The sequence below is a fragment of the Tursiops truncatus genome, chromosome 2, assembly GCF_011762595.2.
Source record: "Tursiops truncatus isolate mTurTru1 chromosome 2, mTurTru1.mat.Y, whole genome shotgun sequence".
NCBI lineage: Eukaryota > Metazoa > Chordata > Mammalia > Artiodactyla > Delphinidae > Tursiops > Tursiops truncatus.
In genome coordinates, this window is record NC_047035.1 from 141,323,700 (window position 1) to 141,346,942 (window position 23,243).

Here is a 23,243-nt window from a genome sequence, read left to right on the forward strand (position 1 = left end):
AAGAAAACCTTTGAAGCAAATAGATACTAGTGATAGAAGGAGCTATTTGAAGGGGGGAAAAAACCCCAGATAACATGCCATAAAATGACAAAACTAGGACCAAATATATCCTTTTCATAATAAATATGAATGCTTTAAATCTCTCTAGGAAAATACATTTAAAACATATTTTGGCCCACAAACAAAATTAAATTTTATTCTCTTTATAAGAGCACATGCCAAACAAAATGAAAGGTCAAAAGTAAAGGATGTATACTTAAAGTTTCTGAGAGAGTAGATCTTAAATGTTCTCATGTCACCAAAAAAAAAAAAAAAAAAGAAAAAGAAAAAAGGAAGACAAATGAGGTGATGGAGGTGTTAACTAACCTTACTGTGTGATCATTTTGCAATATATATGTGTATCAAATCACACAGTACACCTTAAACTTATGTAATATGACACGTATGTTAATTAATCTCAATAAAGCTGGAAAAAAGAAGAGACAGGAGGAAAAGGACCAATTAGGTCATATGAAGCACATACAAACAAAATGTAGGGATACAAAAAAATTACATGTGACAAAGTAAAACAGTAAAATAACATATCTGTAGGACAGATATGTTATTTTATATGGATAAAATTCCAATCCACAAGGAAGATATGGCAGTCACAAACACAGGCAAAATATGACAGCCCTAAAATATTTAAAGGCAAACTCCCAAATGAAGGCACAACAGACATAATTATAATTGTAACAAGAGACTGTAGATGACTTCTCTCAGTCTCTGGTAAGCGAAGTAGAAGAAATCAGGACACAGAACATTTGAACAATAAGCTCAGAAGACTTGATTTATGAGATACATGATGGGATAATATTCGGAGACATTAATCAGTAGGCTTCTCTCCCCCTCAGTCCCCTGCCCAAGGCTCTTCTGCTCCTGCCCACACTGAGAAATGTGACACTCATGCCAGGACCAGACACAAGAGCTGCAAATACTAGATTCAAAAGCTGGCCCGACCACAAGACAGACAGATGTGAATGCACATTAGCATAGTACTCTGTGGACCAGGGAAGGGAAAGTGGATGGGAAAGCCAAGGACTACAAAGAAAGGAACATAGGAGAACACCCAAGCCTCTGCCAGAACATGGGTCATCTGTCCAGAGTGCCAGAGACAACCACAGCATCCCTCTTTTCATTTACCTTGAAGACCACCAAGTGCCCAAAGATCCTTCAGTTTAGGGTGATGCTTGTTTGTGCTTCAGGACTCTCCCATCGGTTTCATACCATGTAGACAACTCTGTCAGATAGCCCAAGACATTTGTATACTCCTTCCCTAAACAGATCGAGGAGCTATGGGCCCTTGGGTCCTGGAGGGGTGATGGTGATGTAAAAGGCAAGCCTTGAACTGGCCAGTGTGGCTCCAGCTAGCACGTCTTTGAAATCTCCCTCTGAGCTAGGAGCTTTGGTAGAACACATGCTCCTGTTACCCATGAACTGAAAAACTGTATCCTAGAAACTGAGAATACACATTATTTCAAACCTCTGTGGTACATTTATAAAATGAAACATAATAGACTATGTTAAAAAAAACCTTCAAGAAGTTATTTGACAATAGTACCACAAGTCTCAAATTTCATATATCATGAATAATAGAAAACAAACCACCTAGAAAAGATTTAAAAAATTGTCTTGAATAACATTTGGATCAAAGAGTTATTTCCTCTTTATAATTGCAATTAAAAATTTATTTAAAACACAATCAGAAGAACTATACTACATAATGTAAACAAAGTGTGAAACCAAAGCCGTACTCAGGAGGAAAATTCATAGTTTTACATGTGTTGATTATAAAACAAGAAAGTATAAAAATAAATAAAACACATTCAACTGAAAGGATTAAGGAGTTCCCAGATAAACATTCATGGGCATTCATGTTGCTGTTGTTTGTAGATACCTTTTTTGGCTACCTGGCATCTGAAGCTTCTTCCTATATTGGGGAAATACACCATGGTGTGGGTCTTAGACTCTAGAGCCGGGGCATAACATCTAGACTTAGCTCATCAGATGCTGCCCCCTGGAACTTTGAATCTGGAGTGAGTGCCTGAAAGAAGCAGAAACAGCTTAGCCTTCATTCTGGTAGCCACAGCCTGAACATGTGGTGGAACCAGCACATCCCAACAAGCGCCCCTGGACATGCTGGAGATCTGAGCACTCAGATTCCTAGTTCCTGCTCATCCCCCCCCACCTGGTTCCCTACATCCCCTGAACCTCTGGGCTGCCTGATAATCCTTCTCCAATACATTCTTTTCCAGCTTAGGATCAGTTTCTGTTGTGAATAACTTCAATCTCCTGAACAAAACAGAAGGAAGGAATGTATAATAAAGATAGAAATTAATGAGAGAAAAAAAATCTATAGCAATGATAAATAAACTCAAGAACTGAAAAAAGAATTTTATTATTTATTTATTTATTTTGGCTGCACTGTGTGGCATGCGGGACCTTAGTTCCCTGACCAGGGATGGAACCTGTGCCCCCTGCAGTGGAAGCGCAGAGTCTTAACCACTAAACCTCCAGGAAAGTCCCAAGAACTGTTTTAAACGACCAACAAAATTGGCAAACCTCTGAGTCTTATCACAGAAAAAATTAAGAAAAATCACAAATACTTTTATGAAGGAAAAACATACATGAACGATTCTGACATTAAAAAAATGATGAGAGGGCTTCCCTGGTGGCGCAGTGGTTGAGAGTCCGCCTGCCGATGCAGAGGACACAGGTTCGTGCCCCGGTCCGGGAAGATCCCACATACCGCGGAGCGGCTGGGCCCGTCAACCACGGCCGCTGAGCCTGCGCGTCCGGGGCCTGTGCTCCGCAACGGGAGAGGCCACAACAGTGAGAGGCCTGTGTACCGCAAAAAAAAAAAAAAGAAAAAATGATGAGAATACACTTATAATTCTATACTTGATGAAATGAAGAGATAAATTAACTGAATTGGAATATGCTATCAACCAAGGAAAAAAGGCCAAAAAGTTTTAAATAAATCACCCCCTTTCCCAAAGGGCACAGAGTCAGACTCGTTTAGGGAGAAGTCCCTTCAAATCTGTTCTACTTAGACTACTCTTGGACACAGAGAAAGAAGGCAGGTGAGCCCCTTCCAGATGGCCCGGCCCCCAGCCGCCCCTGCCTTAGTGGCAGTTCCCCTGGGGCAGAGCCTGCCGTTGAGTGGGGTTCAGCCTGTTGTGTGGACAGGTCATCTTGCTATGCTATTTGGACCTAGCTGTTACCACCCTCATACCTTCTAGTTACCTATCTGTGGCTGATGTCAGCTGTATGTAGGCCAGTCAAGCCCACAGCACTCATGCAAGTCATACTAATTAATCCTCTGGATGGCCGCCTTTATCTTCTTCACTAAGTTCCTTGTTTTCTCCCATATCAGAGGAAGAATGCTCCTGTTCGCACCCTCTAAAAGGAAAGTGAGGAAACAGGCACAGGGAGATGTAGTTACCAGCCCAATCCTCACTAGGATGAAGTCAGGGATAAGGGAGTTGGGAGCTAATGGCAAAGGAGAGCCCGTGTGACTTTTATCCTGGAGAAATTCAGGATGCCAGGAGTGGACGCCAGGGAACAGGTGTAAACCGGGGCTCTTGGTCATCCCAGATGGGATCTGTTGAGGGTCCAGAGAGAGGAGCTTCTTTCTTTTAGGTGAAGACTGGAGGAGGAAGAGGGTTGTATCTTTCAGTGTTAAGCGTTGCTAAGAGTGGGTTCTAGGTCTTTTGGGAGCCCTAAGGACTTTTGGAGGCCAGATTCCGCTTAGATGCTGACCTGTTGGGCACAGCTCTGACATGAAGATCAGTGGGATGCTCCAGACCCCTGGCTGGACCTCCGCGCACATGGGCGCTCCGGTCTCTCTGAAAAAGGACACTCTGTAACTGACACAACTGGTAGGAGTTACCGAGGGAGCTGGGTTCGTCCTCCGGTGAATTCCCCTGGATACAAAGCGAGCTGTTTAAGGCTCCTTGGAGATAGCTGCTCTTAATACAGTTGATAGTGGGCTCAGCGCTCTATGGAGGCGAGCGCGGTATTTAACAAATTACCCAATAACTCTTGGGCTCCTAGAGGACCAGATTGTACCCAGAGTACCGAGTGGGGTTAAGAAGAGACAGACCAGCCGCCCACAGACTAATTCCTCCTACTGCAGGTCCTCTGTCCCGTTCCATTTCTCCCCACTTAGGCGTATTTCGGAGCGTCGCTTTTAAAAACCAGAAACCTACCGAAAATGCGCCTGAGGGAGGCGATATTGCCTATGAGCAAAAGCAGGTTTCGCACCAAGTCCCAGAAGCATAGAAAGGTGATCTCTCTCTCCCCATCCAGGGCAATCGTAATGCCAGATGCATCCCGTCCAACGCCCAGCAAGCAGCCCTGTGTGGCTCTGCTCTCCGGACCCCAGGACATCCCCACGCCCAGCCTCCCAGGCCCATTTTCCCAGCAGCTCCAGTCTTCCCGGGTCTCCACGCAACAATGAAGCGTGGGCGGCCCCAGCGGCCTCATTTGCATACCGCCGCGGCTTGGCCAATGGGCTGCGCAGGGGCTTTGGAACGCAGTGTTGCCATCAGCGTGTGCGCGTGTGTGCGAGTGTGACAGCGGCTGTGGCTGTGGCCGTAGCCGTGGGAGGCTGGCCCGGGGAGCCCAGCCGCGCGGGGACCGGCCCCGGCGCCCGCTTCCCCAGCGTGTCGCGGCCGCGTGGCCCGGCAGAGCCCAGAGACCATCCAGCCCCGGCCGGGCGCCGTCGAGATGTCGGTGGCGGGGCTGAAGAAGCAGTTCCACAAAGCCAGCCAGGTAGGGAGGCACAGAGGCGAGAGAGAGGGGGACTAGGGAGCTGCGGGCCCTTCGAGGCTCCGGGGCCTTTGGGGCTCTGGCGCCCTTAGGGGCCTCTCTCAGGGCTCCATTTCTTCCCGCCTAGGCGGGCGCGGAGGTGGAGTGAGGGGCCGCCTGCTCTCTCCTCCGCTCCTTGGCGCCTCCTCCTTCCCAGCCCCCGGCCCCCAGCTCCACCCCGAGCCACTGTAATTCTGAGAGGTTCTGCGGAGGAGAGCACAGAGGTGGCGGGCCGCGGGGTTTCGGGCACAGGAGAGAGAGTGGGCGTCCCGAGGCCTGGAGGCTCCGCTTGGTGCCTCTACTGAACCCGCGCCGGGAGGTGGACCACAGAGAGTGCGGTGCCGGCCGGGCCTCCCTCCCGTTTGGTTGGGAGCCCGCGGGGCATGTCCTGCCGCTTGGGGGCGGCCGCGCGGGCGTCGGCGGATCCCGGGATGCTGTGTACTTGGCGCTCGGCTGGGCCCCGCAGCGCGTCCCGCAGCGCTCCCAGCGCGCGCCTCGAAATGGACCCCGCCCGACTGCGTCCGGCTCCCGGGCTGGGACGCTACACAGCAGTCCTTCCTCTCCCCACCGTCTTCCTGGTGTCGGCCCGGGGTTGGGCGCCAGGCTCCTGCTCGCAAAGAGCCGCCAGTCTGGTGGGGAGACACTGAGACAGACACGTAAACAAATAGTGTTAGACACACCTCCACGCACAGGGGATGCCAGATAATACAGTAGGGGCATCAGGGAGAGCTTCCCGGAGGAAGAGTCGCGTCATTTGTGAATTAAGTATGAGGAGGAATTGTGGTACGGGGTGTGGGTGGAAAGGATAGGAGTTCTAAGCGGAGGAAACAGGAAAACCCGCAGGGCGGCATGGAGGGGTGTGTGTGTGTGTGCGTGTGTGTGTGTGTGTGTGTGTGTGTGTGTGTGTGTGTGTGTGTGTCTGTTGACAAGCAAATTTGTATTCTAAGATTTCAGTTTCTTCTAGCTATGGCAGAGCTGACATTGTAAAATCTATCCCACACCTGCACTGCTGGATCTGTTCTACAGATTTGATTCAGAATTCACATTTCAGATGAGGTCTCATCCTGCTTCTTCCACAAATTGGTCCCTGAAATGCAGCTGGAATTGGAGGATTCTCTTCTGTCGGTCTCAGTGCTGTTCCCTCACTTGCATCCCTTCCATGAAGAAACTGGGTGGTGCTCAGTTTCCAGCTGGGGGCACTGGGTGGACAGTGCTATTGGGGTGGACAGTACTATTGGGGTGATAAGGAGTCCTGGATGAGGGGCCAATTAGGTGACCAGGGCGATGGTGGATTCACTGTGGGGTTTGAGCACTTTGAGAGGTTTGTGAGACATTCAGATGTCATTGGCCTGGGAGCCAGTGGGTGAGGCCAAGACTGGAACTACAGAGTTTGGGGGGATTTCCAGCCTAAATGGAGATTTAAAAATGTAAGTGCAAATAAAAGTGAGAAAATGCACAGTGAGCTGCACATAGACTGAAGGGAGCACCAACATTTAGGGGCAATGTTTAGGCCAGGACTTGATAAACAGTAACCACTCAATAAATATTTATTAAATAAGTGAAACTTTTGGGGTGGAGGAGCACAGGAAGGAGAGAGAGAACTAGTAAAACCCAGGAGAGAGGAGTGTCATGGAAACCTAGAGAGGTGGGCGCATTTAAAGGTGGGAACAGTCAGCAAGTGCTGCTGTGAGCTCAGTACTGAGGGGTGCGCAGCCTGGAGGCGAGTGCAGCTGTGGTCAGGGCAGCGTCAGCGTACTTGCTGGCTTACTTAGCACTTGCAAGGAACCAACCTCTTTTGAAAAATATTCTTTTATTGGATATGGACTTCATGGGAGCAAATCTCAGAGATGAGCAAGACACAGCTCTTGGATGATTGAAATTGGTTTCTGACCACTAACCAGAGTGAATGGTTGAAATCCCAGGAAGTTATTGGCATTGGTGAAATAATGTGCTAGTGATGAGGTCATTTAGTTTAACTACCCATAATCAGCCCATTAAAAAAGAAATGAGCAGAGGGTCTAATTTAGCCTTTTTTGTGTGTGAACTGAAATCCTTTGTGACTTTATCTGTAAAGAAAGACATCACAGATTTTCTCTGGGCTTCATTTTGTGGTCAAAGTGCCCAATAGATACATTTTTATCTGTTCTGGGGGTCTTTCTCAGAAATCTTGCAATATGACAGATTTGGTGGAGAAATTAGACCAGGCTTAATATAATAAGAGGGAGCACAATAAAAAAAAATGCCAGATGTTCTTCTCAGACAACACTTACACAGCAGTTTTTAATTCATGAAGAACTTTCCTAGGCAGGGGAAAGGGAGTCTGGATGATGTCAATGGCTTAATACTTCCCAGGGATCCAGGACTGACTCTGCCACTGACTAGCTCTGTGACCTGGGGAACGTGACTTAACCCATCTGGGTGTTAGTTTTCTCTCTGTATAATGAATTAGAGGATTTAGAAGCCATGTCTCTGTTCTAAAATTGATTGTGGTGATGATTGTACAACTTTGTGAATATACTAAAAACCATTGAATTGTATACTTTAAGTTGTGACATGTATGGTATAAATTATATCTCAAGAAAATACATATCGGGCTTCCCTGGTGGCGCAGTGGTTGAGAGTCCGCCTGCCGATGCAGGGGACATGGGTTCGTGCCCCGGTCCGGGAAGATCCCACATGCCGCGGAGCGCATGGGCCCGTGAGCCATGGCTGCTGAGCCTGCGCGTTCGGAGCCTGTGCTCCGCAACGGGAGAGGCCACAGCAGTGAGAGGCCCGCGTACCACACACACACACACACACACAAAAAAGTACATATCTATCTATATATGTATCTATATAATATATCCCAGTTCTGAAATTGTTAAGTAATTCACTTAAAGTATTCCAGAGAAAGACAAAGATTATAAAGTGGACCTTTTACAAATAAGGGTACCAGTACCATGACAAATTGAGATGATTTTTCTTAATGATAGGCAAGGTAAAATAGCTTATAACTTCCTGGTTACCTGTCCTTCTTTCTTGATACCTTACCTATCTCTGCAGGAAAAAAAAAATCCCCTTACTTTACAGAGAACGAAGAATTGTAAACCCCAGGGATTCTGCATCATTTTGGCAACATGTGGAGACTAACAGGAAAGAGGAGGAAATCAAGTAAAATGAGAAGAGTACAAGTTGAGTGAATAACGAGATTTAATTAATCCTTTCCTTCAGCATTTGGGATTACAACCCAGGTGTCCCAAGATCGTAATTAAATACCTTTCTTCTCTTGAAAAGGTTTCTTTGTTTTTAAATGGTGTATTTTTTTTTAAATAAAATTTTATTTATTTATTTATTTTTGGCTGCATTGGGTCTTCGTTGCTGCACATGGGCTTTCTCTAGCAGCAAGCGGGGGCTACTCTTCATTGCAGTGTGCGGGCTTCTCATTGCGGTGACTTCTCTTTTTGTGGAGCATGGGCTGTAGGTGCTCGAGCTTCAGTAGTTGTGGCGCATGGGCTCTAGAGTGCAGGCTCAGTAGTTGTGGTGCACGGGCTTCAGTGCTCCGCGGCATGTGGGATCTTCCCGGACCAGGGCTCTAACCCGTGTCCCCTGCATTGGCAGGTGGATTCTTAACCACTACGCCACCAGGCAAGTCCCTGAAAAGGGTTCTTAATCGAGTGGTTTACTTTTCTGCTGGTAGGGATGCAGCTTGAGTTATTAGAGATAAAAACAAATAGCTTAGAGATGGCATTGTGGTTTCTTGTTAAGCATTGTGCCTGACCAATAAAAATATAACTTACAATAATATGTCACCACTCATTGATTTGTATTAATTATGTTTGTTTCATCATAATTTTCTTGACAGCATTTATTGTTGGTGTAGGATGCTTAGGCCACATCTGTGCTTGCGCTGACCTGGATGCTATGCTAATAGCCAGATTTATTCCCTTTATGGACTTCTAGGAGCCTTATTCCCCATCCCATGAAAGCTTAGTTTTATTCTTTCCTCTTATTCTTCTCTCCCCTAACTAACCAGCTGGCGATGACACAAGATGGTGATGACACTTGTGGGCTTCATGTTAAATTTACTTCTTTTTGCCCTTATGTAGCAGTGCCCTTTCATGTGACCCAGGAACACAGTAGGGAATGGGGAGCCCCTAACAAAGTTTTTTTTGTAACCTTCCCCCCCTTCTCTTTTGATGCATTAATCAGAAAAATGATGAGTGGTCATAAGGGGCCAAAACATTCTCCCTGTAATGACTAAATGCACAGGCTGACCCTTTAGGGGTAAACACTTCAGAGAAGGATATTCTTTGCAAATTATGAGAATCTCTAGGGAGGCAGTGAATGTCTCTTGTTTCACTTTCTCTTAGAGATAAAGAAAAATGCACTTTGCAAAATCCGTAATGATTAATTTTTTTTACTTAGATGCATCAGAAAATGTATTAAGCTAAAACATGCTTGCTCCTTTCCACATAGACTGCTTGATAAATTAATCCATAAATCTATGTGTTATCCATATATTTTTAACTCAGGGTGCTAGAGTAGATGCTCAAACTAAATTAGTTTTAATTTTTTTAATATCTGAAGAACACAGTATAATCCAAGCATTTCTTACCACTGATGCCTTTTCTCTAAAGTAACTGTAATTGAGGCTATCACTTGGAATTTGATTAAAAATGCATTTAAAAGCAGGGATTTTTTTTGTGTGTGTATGTACTATTCTTTTCAGATTCATTTTTCAACTTTCCTAACAAACTGACTAGAAGTTATATTTCCCAGCGTTAAGTGTGTGTGGGGGTGTATCATGTGTATTTGGGGGACGCTATCATTGGCATGCTTTACCCAGAAAATAAAACTGCTGATAAACAGAACTGATACACGATTTTATTTGGCTAAATAATAAGTGAATTTATTCTGGAGAGTTTACGTCAGCCAAATGTGGATAGCTAGATTTTCTTTTTCACTAGAAACCTGGGAAAGTGTTGAGTTGGGGGGAAGGGGCTGGAGGAAGCGCTGGGGATGATTGAGAAGGCGTTGTTGCAATTCTAACTCTTGGAGTTCTTCTGTGAGATGCCTTCCGGATGAGCTCTTCCCTTGCAATTCCCAGGGTCATCCCATGTTTTTACCGCAGCACCAGCAGCAGTGACTTTCCTGAGCCCAGTGTTGTTCCTTCTGACTTTGTAATTCATTGGATAATGGTGTCTTTCCCACCGGCATTGGCTAAATCTTTCTCAAACACTGATGTCACCAAGTGCTTTGCCTGATCGAATCATCCTGTCAGTGGTAGAAGCTGCTGCTATTTCAGGCTGGATGACTTGGGTACTCCCTACTCATGAACCTGATATCTGAGTCATATCTCCTCATCCACGTCTGTGTTCTTTCTTCCTTATGGGCCACAGTTCAGAAGTCTGGAGGGACCTGTCAGCTAATGTGTGGGTGCTCCTCTGTTTCTCCCAGCGTAACAAGGACAGGGTACACCTGGCTGGTCTCTGCACTCTGCTTTGGACCCTGTCTCCTCTCATTTTCTCAGGGATTTTGCTCCTGTTGCATCTCTCTTCTGCACTATATTTTCTTCTTTCCTGGATCATTTCCATCGGCATATGGAATGCTCTCTAGTACTGCTGCAGGAAGGGCGACCCCTTCCACGGCCCGAGAGTGGGCTCTTTTCTAACCCTCAGAAATGAATTGTTGGAGGAGACACACATGCTGACAAAGCTGGAGACTTTATTGGGAAGGGGCGCCTGGGTGGAGAGCAGAGGGTAAGAGAACCTGGAGGTACTGCTCTGCCACGTGGCTTGCTATCTCGGGTTTTATTGGATGGGGTTAGTTTCTGGGTTTTCTCTGGCCAGTCATTCTGACTCAGGGTCCTTCCTGGTGGTGAGCGCATCGCTCAGCCAAGATAGATTCCAGCGAGGGGGTTTCTGGGAGGTTGGAAGGACATATGGACTGGTGTCTCCTCTCTCCTTTTGACCTTTCCTGAATTCTTCCAGTTGGTGGTGGCTTGTTAGTTCCATGTTCCTTACCAGGACCTCCTGTTGTAAGATAACTCATGCAAGTGGTTACTATTGGGCCTGGCCAGGGTGGGCGGTTTCAGTCAGTGGTTCCCCTATCCTAACTATCGCCTATCTGATAAAACAGTATCGCCTATCTGATAAAAAAGAAAGGAAAAAAATCCTTCCTTGGTCCGAGATCCCGCTTCACCTCCATCCTATTTCTTCTCTCCCCTTCCCAGCAAAATGTACTGAGAAAGTTTTTTGTTGCCCCGTTTCTACTTTCTCATCTCCCATTCTCTTCTCAACCCATTCCAGTTGACTTTCCTCTCCATCTGTCTGAGACCACCTTACCTAGGTGGTGATTGGCCTACCTCCAAGTTGCCAAATTGGATGGGCACTTCCCCGTCTGATTCTCAGCAGCCTTTGACCCAGCGGACCATTCTCTGCTTACAACTCCTTCTACACTTGTGTGGTTTTCCTCTGGCTTTAGTGCCTGTTGCCTCAGATCTCCTTCTTGTCCCTGGCTCCTTCTTGTCCCCTTGAAAACTTAAGTCCTAGAGTGCCCCAGGGCTCTGGCTTGGAGTAATTCCCCTTTTTCTTAGCCTTGCACTCTGCCAAGGTGTTTTGTCCAGCCTCATGGAATTATACATGATCTATATGTTCATTGCTCTCTAAATTATATTTCTAGCCCAGACACTCCTCCTGAACACAGACCCATAACAAACTCATAAGTCTAACTGCCTACATCACCTCACCTCTTGGATATTTAAAAGGTTGTCAAATTTAAGATGTCCAAACCTGAACTCTTTACTTTTCATCACCCCAACCTGTTTTCCTGCTGGTGGTTTCTATTTCAGTCAGTTGTTCAACTGCTCAAGTAAAGTAAGACAAAAACAAGATTCATCTTTGATTTTTTTCTTTCTCTTATCTCTAATTCATCAGAAAGTACTTCCTCTTGGTTCTACTTTAAAAATGTATCCCTCATTCACTTTACCTCTTTCTGGCTCTGCTACTACTATCCTTGTTCTATCACCTCTTGCTCGCATGGTTGCTGGAGCCTCCTCACCAATTTCCAGACCTTTCTTCCTACCAGGTACAATCCATTTACCCACAGTGACCTGAATGCTCTTCTAAAAATGTATCTCAGACTATGTCATTCTGTTAATGTAATTTAGACTGCTTACAAGTCTTCAGTGCTTCAGTGGCTTCCAGTTGCTTTTAGAATAAAAGCCCAACTTCTTCCTCTGGCCTGTGAAGCCTCACATAACTTGGCCTCTCCCTTCCCTCTCCTGCTGCTGTTCAGCCATGTTGGCCTCTCTTTGTTCCTTTGATGTGCTAAGGTCTTCTTTTCGTTGGGCCTTTGCCAGAGCTGTTTCCTCTGCTTTGCATGCCTTTCCTCTAGATCTTTGCGAAGTGTTTCCTTATTGTCATTTAGATCATAGCACAGATTACAGGCCACTTTGCCAGAGAAGTCTTCCCTGACCACCCAATTCAAATAGGCATATGCCCTCTCTATCACACTGCTTAACTTTTAAAAAACTGTATGATAAATATTTTGGTATTTTGATGACTGAGTTCAGTACAATTGGCTTCCTTTATAATCCCATGTATTTTTAAATTGAACTTTTTTATTTTGAGATAGTTGCAGATTCACATGCAATTGTGAGAAAGAATGCAGATACTTATGCCCTTTGCCCAGATTTTTCCATCTTGCAAAACTATAGTACATTATCACAACCAGGATATTTACATTTACATTATCTAATACATGGATATGGTATATCTCTCTATGTATTTTGCTCTTTGATTTATTTCATCAGGATTTTGTAGTTTTTAGCATACATGTCCTGTACATGCTTTGTTAAATTTACACCTGTGACCTTGCTGAGCTCATTTATTTACACAATACAGAACAGATTCATCACCATAAGGATCATGAATGTTGCCCTTTTATGGCCTTGCCCACTCCTCTTCTGCCCCCACCTGCTCTGTAATGCCTGACAACCACTAATTTGTTCTCCTTTCTATAATTTTGTCATTTCATAAGTGTTATATAAATGGAACCATATAGTTTGTAACCTTTTGGCTTGGATTTTTTATCTCAGCCTAATACTGTAGAAGTTCATCCAGGTTGTTGTATGTATCACTAGTTTGCTCCTTTTTTAAAAAAATAAATTTATTTATTTATTTATTGTTTTTAATTTTTGGCTGCGTTGGGTCATCATTGCTGCACGTGGGCTTTCTCTAGTCGCGGTGAGTGGGAGCTACTCTTTGTTGCGGTGCACAGGCTTCTCATTGCGGTGGCTTCTCTTGTTGCGGAGCATGGGCTCTAGGCACGAGGGCTTCAGTAGTTGTGGCGTGCAGGCTCAGTAGTTGTGGCTCCCGGGCTCTAGAGCTCAGGCTCAGTAGTTGTGGCACACGGGCTTAGTTGCTCCACGGCTTGTGGGATCTTCCCAGACCAGGACTCGAACCTGTGACCCCTGCATTGGCAGGTGGATTCTTAACCACTGTGCTACCAGGGAAGTCCAATAGTTTTCTCCTTTTTATTACAGATATCGGTTTGTTTAACCATTTACCTGTTGAAGGACATCGGGATTGTTTCCAGTTTGGCTCTTAGGAATAAAGCTGCTATAAATATTTATGTACAGGTTTTTATGTGAACATAACTTTGCATTTCTCTGGGTTGAATGCTTAGGAGTGCAGTTGTTAGATCACGTGGTAGTTACATGTTTAGTATTTTAGGAAACTTTCCCTCTTTTCTAGAGGGACTATCATTTTATATTCCTACCAGTAATGTATGAGGGTTCCAACTTTTCCACATTCTCTCTCGGATTTATTGTCTATTTTTTATTCTAGCCATTCTATTAGATGTATGGAGTTACGTCATTGTGTTTTACTTTGCATTTCACTAATTGCTAATGGTTGAACAACTCTTCATGTACTTATTTGCTTTCTGTATCTCCTCTTAGGTGAAATGTCTGTTCACATCTTTAGCCCATTTTTAAATTGGCATTTTTTTTTAACTGTTGACTTCTGAGAATTCTTTATAATTTCCTAGGGTATCCTCCTTGGTTGGATGTATGGTTTGCAAATATTTTCTCCCAGTCTGTAGATTGTCTTTTCATCTTCTTTCACAGAGCAAAACTTTAAAATTTTGATGAAATGCAGTTTGAGAATTTCTCCTTTTATTGATCATGTTTATGGTATCGAAGAACTCTGCCTAGTCCAAGATCTTGAAGATTTTCTCCTATGTTTTTTTCTAAAAGTTCTACGGTTTTGTGTTTTACATTTAAGCCTGTTGTCCATTTTGAGTTAATTTTTTATAGGGTATGACTTAGGTTGAAGGTCATTTTTTTTTTTTTTGGTTTATGAGTGTTTTTTTACCCCAGCACCATTTGTTGAAAAGGTTATCCCTCCTCCATTGAATTGTTTTTGAACCTTTGACAAAATCAGTTGGGCATACTTGTGTGGATCTATTCATGCCTTCTCTATCCTATTCCACTGATCTATCCCTTGGCCAATAGCACCCAGTCTTGACTGTCACTACATGATGTCTTGAAATCAGACTGATTCTTTCCACATTATTCTTCTTTCTCAAAATTGTTTTAGCTATTGTAGCTCCTCTGTCTTTCATATATATTTTAGAATAATTGTATCTATATCTACAAAAAATATTTCTGGAATTTTTATAGGAATTGCACTAAAACTGTGTATCAGTTTAGAGAGCATTGACATGACTCCTATGTTGAATCTTTAGCGTAGAAGTCCTATACATGCTTCATTAAATTTACACTTGTGAACTTGCTGAATTCATTTATTAGTTCTGGGAGGGATTTTTTTTGTGAGGGGGTTGTTTGTTTTGTGTTTTTTGGTATATTCCTTGGAAATTTTTTTGTGAACAATCATGTCACCTGTAAATAGGGACAGTTTTAGTTCCTTCTTTACGTTTTATATGCCGTTTATTTACTTTTCTTTTGGCCTATTTCACTGGCTAGAACTTCCGGCATTCTTTTGAATGAGCGTTGACAGTGGAATCCTTGCCTTGTTCCCCACCCTTACGGAAAGGCTTTCAGTCTTTCACTATTAAGAGTAATGTTAGCTATAAATCTTTCGTGGATGCTTTTTAACACGTTGAGGAAGTTCTCTAATTCTATTATTTCTGAGTGTTTTTTAAATCATGAATAGGTGTTGAATTTTGTCAAAGGCTTTTTCTACATCAGTTTATATGATTATGTGTTTTTTTTCTTCTTTAGCCTGTTAATATGGTGGATTACATTAATTGATTTTTGAAAATTGAACTAGTTGGGTGTCCTTAGAATAAAACCCACTTGATCATGGTGTATATTTCTTATTATATATTGATGAATTAATTCTATTTGCTAATGTTTTGCCATGGATTTTTGTTTCTATATTTTTGGGATATTGGTCTTTATTTTTCGTACTGTGTTTGTCTAGTTTTAGTATCAGGTAATACTACTTTAATAAAATGAATTGGGAAGTGCTTACTCTTCTGTTTTCTGGAAGAGATTATGTAAAATTGATGTTAATTCTTTTTTAGACATTTAGTAGAATTTTCCAGTGAAAACATCTGGGCTTGGAGATTTCTCATTTGGGAGTTTTGTTAGTTTGTGTTTTTTAAGGATTGGTCCATTTCATTTAGGATAACTCTCCACACATATCAGACTTATGTGTGGAGAGTTATTCATAGTATTCCCCTATTCATCATTATCATCAATTCCCTTATTACATGTGTATAGGGTCTCTTTGACTTTTGATATGGGTAATTTCATGCCTTCTCCCTTTATCTTTGTCAGTCTTGCTAGAGGTTTGTCAGTTATATTGATCTTTTCAAAGAACCAGTTCATTATTTCATTTTCCCCAGTGTTTTGCCGTTTTCAATTTCATTGATTTCTGCTCTTATTTTATTATTTCCTTCCTTTTACTTGCTTGGGTTTATTTTGTTCTCTTTATAGGTTCTTGAGGGAAGCAGACTATTGATTGGAAACCTTTTCTCTTTTCTAACATATGCAGTGAAGGCTATATATTTTCCTCTCAACACTGTTTTAGTTGTATTTCACTAATTTTGATATGTTGTATTTTAATTTTCATTCATTCAGTGTACATTTTGACTTCCCTTGAGACTTTTCTTTGATCCACGATTGTTTATGGTGTTTGTAATTTTTCCTGTTTAACCCTGTTTTTGATTTCTAGGTTGATCCCAATGTCATTAGAGAATACATTCTATACGATTTTGACTTTTAAAAATTTTGTGAGGTTTATTTTATGGCTCAAAATGTGGTCTATTTTGTTATATGTTCTGAAGGCACATGAAAATAGTGTGTATATGCTGTTGTTGGGTGGAATATTCTGTAAATATTGATTAAATCCTATTGGTCAATAGTGTTGTTGAATTCAATATACTTATTGGTTTTCTGTCTAGTTCTTTTAATTGTTGAGAGAAGTCTCCAAATATAATTATCTATAATTATATCTACTGTCTATATTTTCTTTCATTGCTGTCAGTTTTACCATTGCATAATTTGCAGTTCAAGTGTTTGGTAAATACACATTTAGGGTTTCTATGTCTACTTGGTAGATTTACCCTTTTAAATTCATTATCATTATTTAATGTCCCTCTCTGTCTCTGCTAATTTTATGTGCCCTGAAGTCTACTTTATCTGATATTAATATAGCTAATCCTGCTTTCTTTTGGTTAATGTTTGCATGATATGTATTTTTTCATTCTTTTACTTTTAACCTGCATATATTGCTTTACTTGAACTGAGTTTCTTGTGGACAGCATATAGTTGGGTCATGGTAATTCACTGCACCAATATGTCTTTTAATTGGTGTTTTTAGACCATTTACATTTAATGTAATTATATGTTAGGGCTAAAGGCTACCTTTTTTTTGTTTGTTTGTTTTCTGTTTCTTGTCTTTTTTTCCTTGCCTTCTTGTGTGTTACTTGAATTTTTTTAGAATTCTATGTATAACATTTTTGAGTGTACAGGTTTCTCCCACTATCCAAAGTAGAATGTTCCTATGAAACCTTTCATAAGCCGAAATGGAGTAAAGTAGAGATGCAGTTACCTTAGCACACATCTTGCTAAGAGATGCATAAACTAAATTGAGGTAAACTACATATGCTGACAGATACAGTTCAAAGCTCAGCTTGATATTGAGATGTTGAGTATAGTTCCCAGGGATTGAGTTTAGTGGTGCTACTCTTGCTGCTATTGATTTTCTGTCTGGATGATCTGTCCATTGATGTAAGTGGGTTGTTAAAGTCCCCTACTATTATTGTGTTACTATCAATTTCTCCCTTTTTGTTTGTTAATATTTGCTTTATGTATTTAGTTGCTTCTGTGTTGGGGATACACACACACACACACACACACACAAGTGTTATATCTTCTTGTTGAATTGATCCCTTTATCATTCTGTAATGTCCTTCTTTATCTCATGTTACAGTCTTTGTTTTAAAGTCTATTTTGGTCCAAGTATTTCTTCCCCAGCTTTCTTTTTTATTTCCATTTGCATGGAGTAACTCTTTCCATCACTTCACTTTCAGGCTGTGTGTGTCTCTAGATCTGAAGTGAGTCTCTTGTAGGCAATATATATATGGGTTATATTTTTATATCCATTCAACCACTCTATATCTTTTGATTGGAGCATTTAGTCCATTTACATTTAAAGAAATTATTGAGTAGCTATGTACTTACTGCCATTTTGTTAATTGTTTTCTGTTTTTTTTTTGTAGTTCTTTTGTGTCCCTTTCTTCTTCGTTTGCTTTTTTCCCTTATGATTTGATAACTGTTCTATTATTATGTCTGGATTCCTTTCTCTTTTTTGTGTTTTTATTACAGATTTTTGATTTGTGGTTACCCCAAGGTTTCTATATAACAACACATATATATGTGTATATACATGATTATTTTAAGTTGGTGATCTCTTAAGTTTGAATGCATTCTAACAACCCTGCATTTTTACTCCCCCTCGCCCCACATTTAATGTTTATGACTTCACATTTACATCTTTTTGTTCATCTTTTACCTACTTATTGTGGATATAGATGATTTTACTACTTTTGTCTTTTAACCTTCCTACAAAGTGGCTGATCTACTACCTTTATTGTATATTTGCCTTTACCATTGACATATTTCCTTTCATAATTTTCATATTTCTAGTTGTGGTCTTTTCTGCTTAGAGAAGTCCCTTTAACATTTCTTGTAAAGCCAGTTTAGTGATGCTGAACTCTTTTATCTTTTCCTTGTCTGTAAAACTCTCTGTATCTCCTTCAAATCTGAGTGATAGCCTTGCCTGGTAGAGTATTCTTGGTTTTAGGTTTTTTCCTTTCATCACTTTAAATATATTATGCCACTCCCTTCTGGCTTGCAGAGTTTCTGCTGCAAGGTAGCTGACAAGTGTTATGTGAGTTCCCTTTTATGTAACTTGTTGCTTTTCCTTGCTGCTTTTAAGATTTTCTCTGTCTTTAATTTTTTCCATTTTAATTATAACGTGTCTTGCTGTGGATCTCTTTGGGTTCATCTTGTTTGGGACTCTTTGTGATTCATGGACCTGGATGTCTGTTTCCTTTCCCAGGTTAGGGACGTTTTTCAGCTATTATCTCTTCAAATAAGTTGTCTGTCCCTTTCTCTCTCTCTTCTCCTTTTGGGACCCTTAGAATGTGAATGTTAGTATGCTTGATATTGTCTCAGAGGTCTCTTAAACTATCCTCATTAAAAAAAATTTTTTTTTTCTTTTCAGCTTGGGTGATTTCCACTATTCTGTCTGCCAGTTTGGTGATCCGCTCCTTTGTATCGTTTCACCTGTTGATTATTTCTAGTATATTTTTTATTTCAGTTGTTGTATTCTTCAGCTTTGTTTGGTTCTTCTCTATATTTTCCAGCTCTTTGTTAAACTTCTCACTGTGCCCATCCATTCTCCTCCCAAGTTCACTGGGCATCTTTATGATCATTACCTTGAACTCTTTATCGGGTAGATTGCTTATCTCCACTTCACTTAGTTCTTCTTCTGGAGTTTAATCTTGTTTCTTCATTTGGAACATATTCCTCTGTCACCTCATTTTGCCTAACTATTTTTATTTCTACGTATTAGGTAGGCTGGTTATTTTTCCTGATCCAGAGAAATGGCCTTAGGTGGGAGATGTCCTATGGAGCTCAGCAGCACGCTCCCTTCTGGCCACCAAAGCTATATGCTCTAGCAGTGCCTTCTGTGTGGACTGAGTGGGCGCTTCTCTTGAGACAGGGCTGACTACTGTGGGTACACTTGTAGGTGGGACTGTCCCCTGGGCTGGTTGGCTTCCAGGCCCTGCCTCGTGTGGATGCTGCTGGCCTGCTGGTAGGTGGGGCCAGGTCCTGGCATGGCTGGCTGAGGGTCCTGGGGGTCCCGGGGCTGGTACCAGCTGGCTGGTGGGTGGGTAAGCCCCAGTGCTAATAGGCTAGAAGGAGGGCTCCGACCTGGTGCTTGCCAGCATCTGTGCCCCCAAAGGGAATCCTAGTTGCCTCCTGCTTCTCTGGGAGGCTCTCCAAGGTCAGAAAGTGGGTCTGACCCAGGCTCCTTTCAGATTATTACCTCTGCATTGCGTCTCAGGACATGTGAAATTTTGCATGAGCCATTTAAGAGTGGAGTCTGTTTTCTGTAGCCCTCTGGCTCTTCTGTATGCAAACCAGTTGTTCTGGGGCTTGTATTCCCAGTACAGGACCCCCAGGCTGGGGAACCCAATGTGGGGCTCAGACCCCTCACCCCTAGGGTAAAACCTTTGCAGTTATAATTATCCTCCTCTTTGTGGGTTGCCTAGCTGGGGGTGTGAGTCTTGACTGTACCATGTCTCTGCCCCTCCTACCTGTCTCACTGGGGCTCCTTCTTTACATCTTTAGTTGTGGAAAACCTTTTTTGATAGTCTTCAGGTCATTCTCATCCATAGTTGCTGTGTAAATAGTTGTAATTTTGGTGTGCCCATGGGAGGAGGTGAGCTCAGGGTCTTTCTACTCCGCCATCTTGGCCGTACTCTCATGACGATAGGATTTTTTAAATTGAAACTCTGGCATTTTAGGTATTATTTTATGAGACTCTGGATCTTATTTAAATTGTCTGTTTTTACTGGCTTTCTTTCCCACTGCCTTGGCAAGGAAAGGTGGTGGCATTGCCTTGTTAACTTCCCAGTGGGGGTAAATGTCCAAGTTTCTCACTTAGACTGTTGACATTCAGGGTTTGTGCCTCCTTATTTCTGTGTGGGAGCGGGAGTTCTGACACCTCAGTAGGCTTGCGCTCATACCTCTCTGGCTGGGATAGGTAGAAATGCCTTGTAGCTGTTTCCCATGTGGCCTCAACTCACACCATGGGCGGGGGTGGCCTCATTACCACAGGGTGGTGGTAGAAGTCCTGATTCTCCACGAGGCCTCCTCTGATACAGCCCAGGAAGGAGGGTGAGAGGGTGCCTTACTTGTGGGAGTGGAGATCCAGGCTCCCCCACATGTTGTCCACTGACATTGGAGGTGTGTGCAGGGTGGAGCTTGTTGCTACCTGGTGGGGAAGAAAGTACTGGCTTCCTACTTGACTTTCTCTGGCACCATCCAGGGGAAGAGAGATTGCGGGGGTGGGGGTCACCTCATTACAACTTGGCAGAGGTGCAAGTTCCCCCATTCCACTCATCCTTTGCTAGTGTGGATGGGGGTAGGGGTCACAGCTCTTTCTGGGGCGTTTGGAGTAGAGCTGGAGTAGAGCAGGTATGATCTAAACACTTCTGTCTTGCTAGACTGCTCCTTGCATGATCCTTTGGCTGGAGAGAGTAGGCCTTTATTGAGGTTACTTATTTGTTTATTTTCCTGCATCTGTTGGTATTTCCAGGTTGCTGCTATCTCAGCTCCAAGTCTTGGATGTATGAGGGAAAAAGAAAACTCAGGAAGCTCACCACTGTGTCATTTCTTGGGCCCTGAGGTGCCTACTCAGTGTGCCTCCTTCTTTCCACATGTTAGGGCCTTCTTGGGTTTGTGTTATATATAATGCCCAGGATTTTGGTGGTAGTTAGTGGGAGGAATAGAGAAAAGTATATGTACTCCATTTCCCTGAATCAGAAGTCCTTTGAGTTACCCAGATAAAATCCCTTCCTAGCAGGTATGACTGTCTGGTCGTTTCTTGTCCTGGTTGTCCCTTATGGCATCCTAAGCCTTGTGAACACTGCATGGAACCATCTGCTGATGTTGAATGAACATTCAGCAAGTTGTCAGCATTGGAACCTGGATGGCTGCTTCTGTTGAACTCCAACGTATTGTCTGCCTGGATGCTCTTGATGTTGGGGGAGGAATGTGCAAAATCCAGATGTTTTAAATGAAGTTTCCTAGTTTTGAAATATTGGCAATTAATTTAAAGTTTTAAAAACCTCTGCAGGCCAAAAGAAATACATGTGATGAATTACCATGGTCCATTGCCAAATGGTTGGCGACGTTTTTTTGAACGTCTTAGACTAGCACATATTGCTGAAACGGTTCATAGGCAGGTTGACATCTCCTCCGGTTTGAATAGTAGAAGGATGATTCCTGGTCGCCTGTGGTGTTGCCAGTACTTGCTCAGGAGATAAATATGGTTTCTGTAGAGACAGCTCTTGGCTTTTCGCCTGGGACTGTTCCTGGAAACCTTGTTGGAAGGCAGATTGGATGGAACCGAGTTGAGCATTCGCCCATGTGCTGTTGTGTTAGGCTCTCTTCGAAGGAGCTTGGCCAGCGTAATGTGGGAACTGTGGAATGATCAGGTGTGAGGGCAGAGAGCTGTCTAGTCATGATACGAATTCAACAGTGCTGAGTGGGCAGAGCAGTAGAAGGCAGGCTTTGAAGTGAGTGGGCAGCCTCACACGACTGTGGGAACATGGGCAAGAAATGAGGGGGAGCGAGCCCTTTGCTCATAGTGACCTATTTGGGACTATTTTGAGAAGAGAATGCAAGAATAGGTAGTGTCTAGAATAGTCTAAGGCAGATGGGAGCTCTTCCCTGGTGCTCTCATTGAGCCTTCAGACCTCATAAGTAAAAGTTATGTATCTTAAGACAGAATTTGATAAATTTTATGTAACTCGTAAAATCTGCTTAACAAAAGTTAAACAACATCCTTGAATTTTATTTATCCTGGATCCCTGCTATTCAAATTGATGTCTTAGATGAAGTGCTTTTTCCAAGAAAAGACTGAATCGTTGTCTAAACCTTGTGGTCATGTCTCTTCAAGGGTTGAGTTCTCAATAGGATGGCACGACATCCAGGACTAGGAGTAGTGTTAACAGTCAGCACGTAATGCAGAAATTTCAGAGCGAAACGACCTATACGATTCCGTAATTTGGCCATAAATAGCAAAGACTTAGACCCTTGGGAGCTCAAGCCCATAACTCACTTTTTTTTTTTTTTTTTTGCGGTACACGGACCTCTCACTGTTGCAGCCTCTCCCGTTGCAGAGCACAGGCTCCGGACGCGCAGGCTCAGAGGCCATGGCTCATGGGCCCAGCCGCTCCGCGGCATGTGGGATCCTCCCGGACCGGGGCACGAACCCGCGTCCTCTGCATCGGCAGGCGGACTGTCAACCACCGCGCCACCAGGGAAGCCCTCATAACTCACTTTTATTTTTCCTGATTTTCAGCGGTGGATTTCTTTCCTGGGGGACAGTGGATGGAGGCCCAGGTTTATTTTGAAGGAGTAGAAGCGGGTGTAGGAGCAACTGAGAAAATAAAGGAATTTCTCTTGTCTTTTTTTCTTTTCCGCCTGCGTGGGCATTGTTAAATCAGGTATATTAAATGTACCTTTCATTCAACTCCATTCCACTGTGTCTTGAAGCTGAACTTCCAGGAACTGAACCTCTATGGCTGTTGGTGGAAGGAACTGGGAAGTGCAGAGACTGGAGGCCTGTATTTGAACAGTGGTTGTGCCAAAATGGGGGGGGCTACGAGCCTCACCAGCTGGCTGTGGTGACTAATCGGGGGACCGGGGGCTCACTGTCAGGGGAGGTAGCAGGGAGTACTGCGAAGAGTAGCATCTGGGTTTGCGAAAACTACGTTTCCCACGTTTGCCAAGAAGTGTGACTGGGAGAGTAACTTCATTCTCCTTGACGTTGGTTTCCTCATCTCTAAACGGCAATAATGAAACCAATATTAAAGGTTCTTCATGGGTGTTTCCATTTATTGAACATTTTTAGTTTGTACAGACTGTAAGGAGGAACTTACATGTATGTAATCTTCACAGCCACTTGCTCAAGTAGTGGCTATTTTCACCGTTTTAACAAATGAGAAAAGATGAACAGCCCTTGAAAAGTGTCTGGACCCAAATCCTCCCTGTGTCCCAGTGTTTGGCCTGAAGTCTCATTCAGAAGTGTTATCAAATGAGAGGAGGCCCAGAGACGTGAAGGGATGGCCTCAAGGTCACA

The 23,243-nt window shown here is 43.1% G+C and overlaps 1 protein-coding gene and 1 long non-coding RNA gene across 10 annotated transcripts in view; one reads left to right on the plus strand and one right to left on the minus strand.

Annotated features, from left to right (window-relative positions):
• The window catches only part of SH3GL3 (SH3 domain containing GRB2 like 3, endophilin A3), a 285,461-nt gene that overhangs the window by 134,928 nt on the left and 127,290 nt on the right, over positions 1-23,243 (plus strand). Inside the window, exon 1 of one of the 8 annotated variants that reach the window (XM_033852215.2) lies at positions 2,876-4,815. The exons of 6 other annotated variants lie outside the window; for them this stretch is intronic. In XM_033852215.2, coding sequence (XP_033708106.1) covers positions 4,771-4,815 — 45 coding nt within the window. In that variant the 5' untranslated portion in view covers positions 2,876-4,770. Of the gene's footprint in view, positions 1-2,875; positions 4,816-23,243 lie in introns of those variants that run through there. One more of the 8 variants, XM_073801451.1, reaches the window with a different exon arrangement.
• On the minus strand, positions 2,683-4,338 carry LOC141278070 (uncharacterized). Of its 2 annotated transcripts, none has more exons than XR_012330302.1 (3): positions 4,251-4,338; positions 3,286-3,441; positions 2,683-2,880 (listed from the first exon to the last, which is right to left on the minus strand). It is a non-coding gene; the product is annotated as an uncharacterized lncRNA (long non-coding RNA). The 2 variants fall into 2 exon arrangements; XR_012330303.1 differs by having other exon boundaries at positions 3,275-3,441.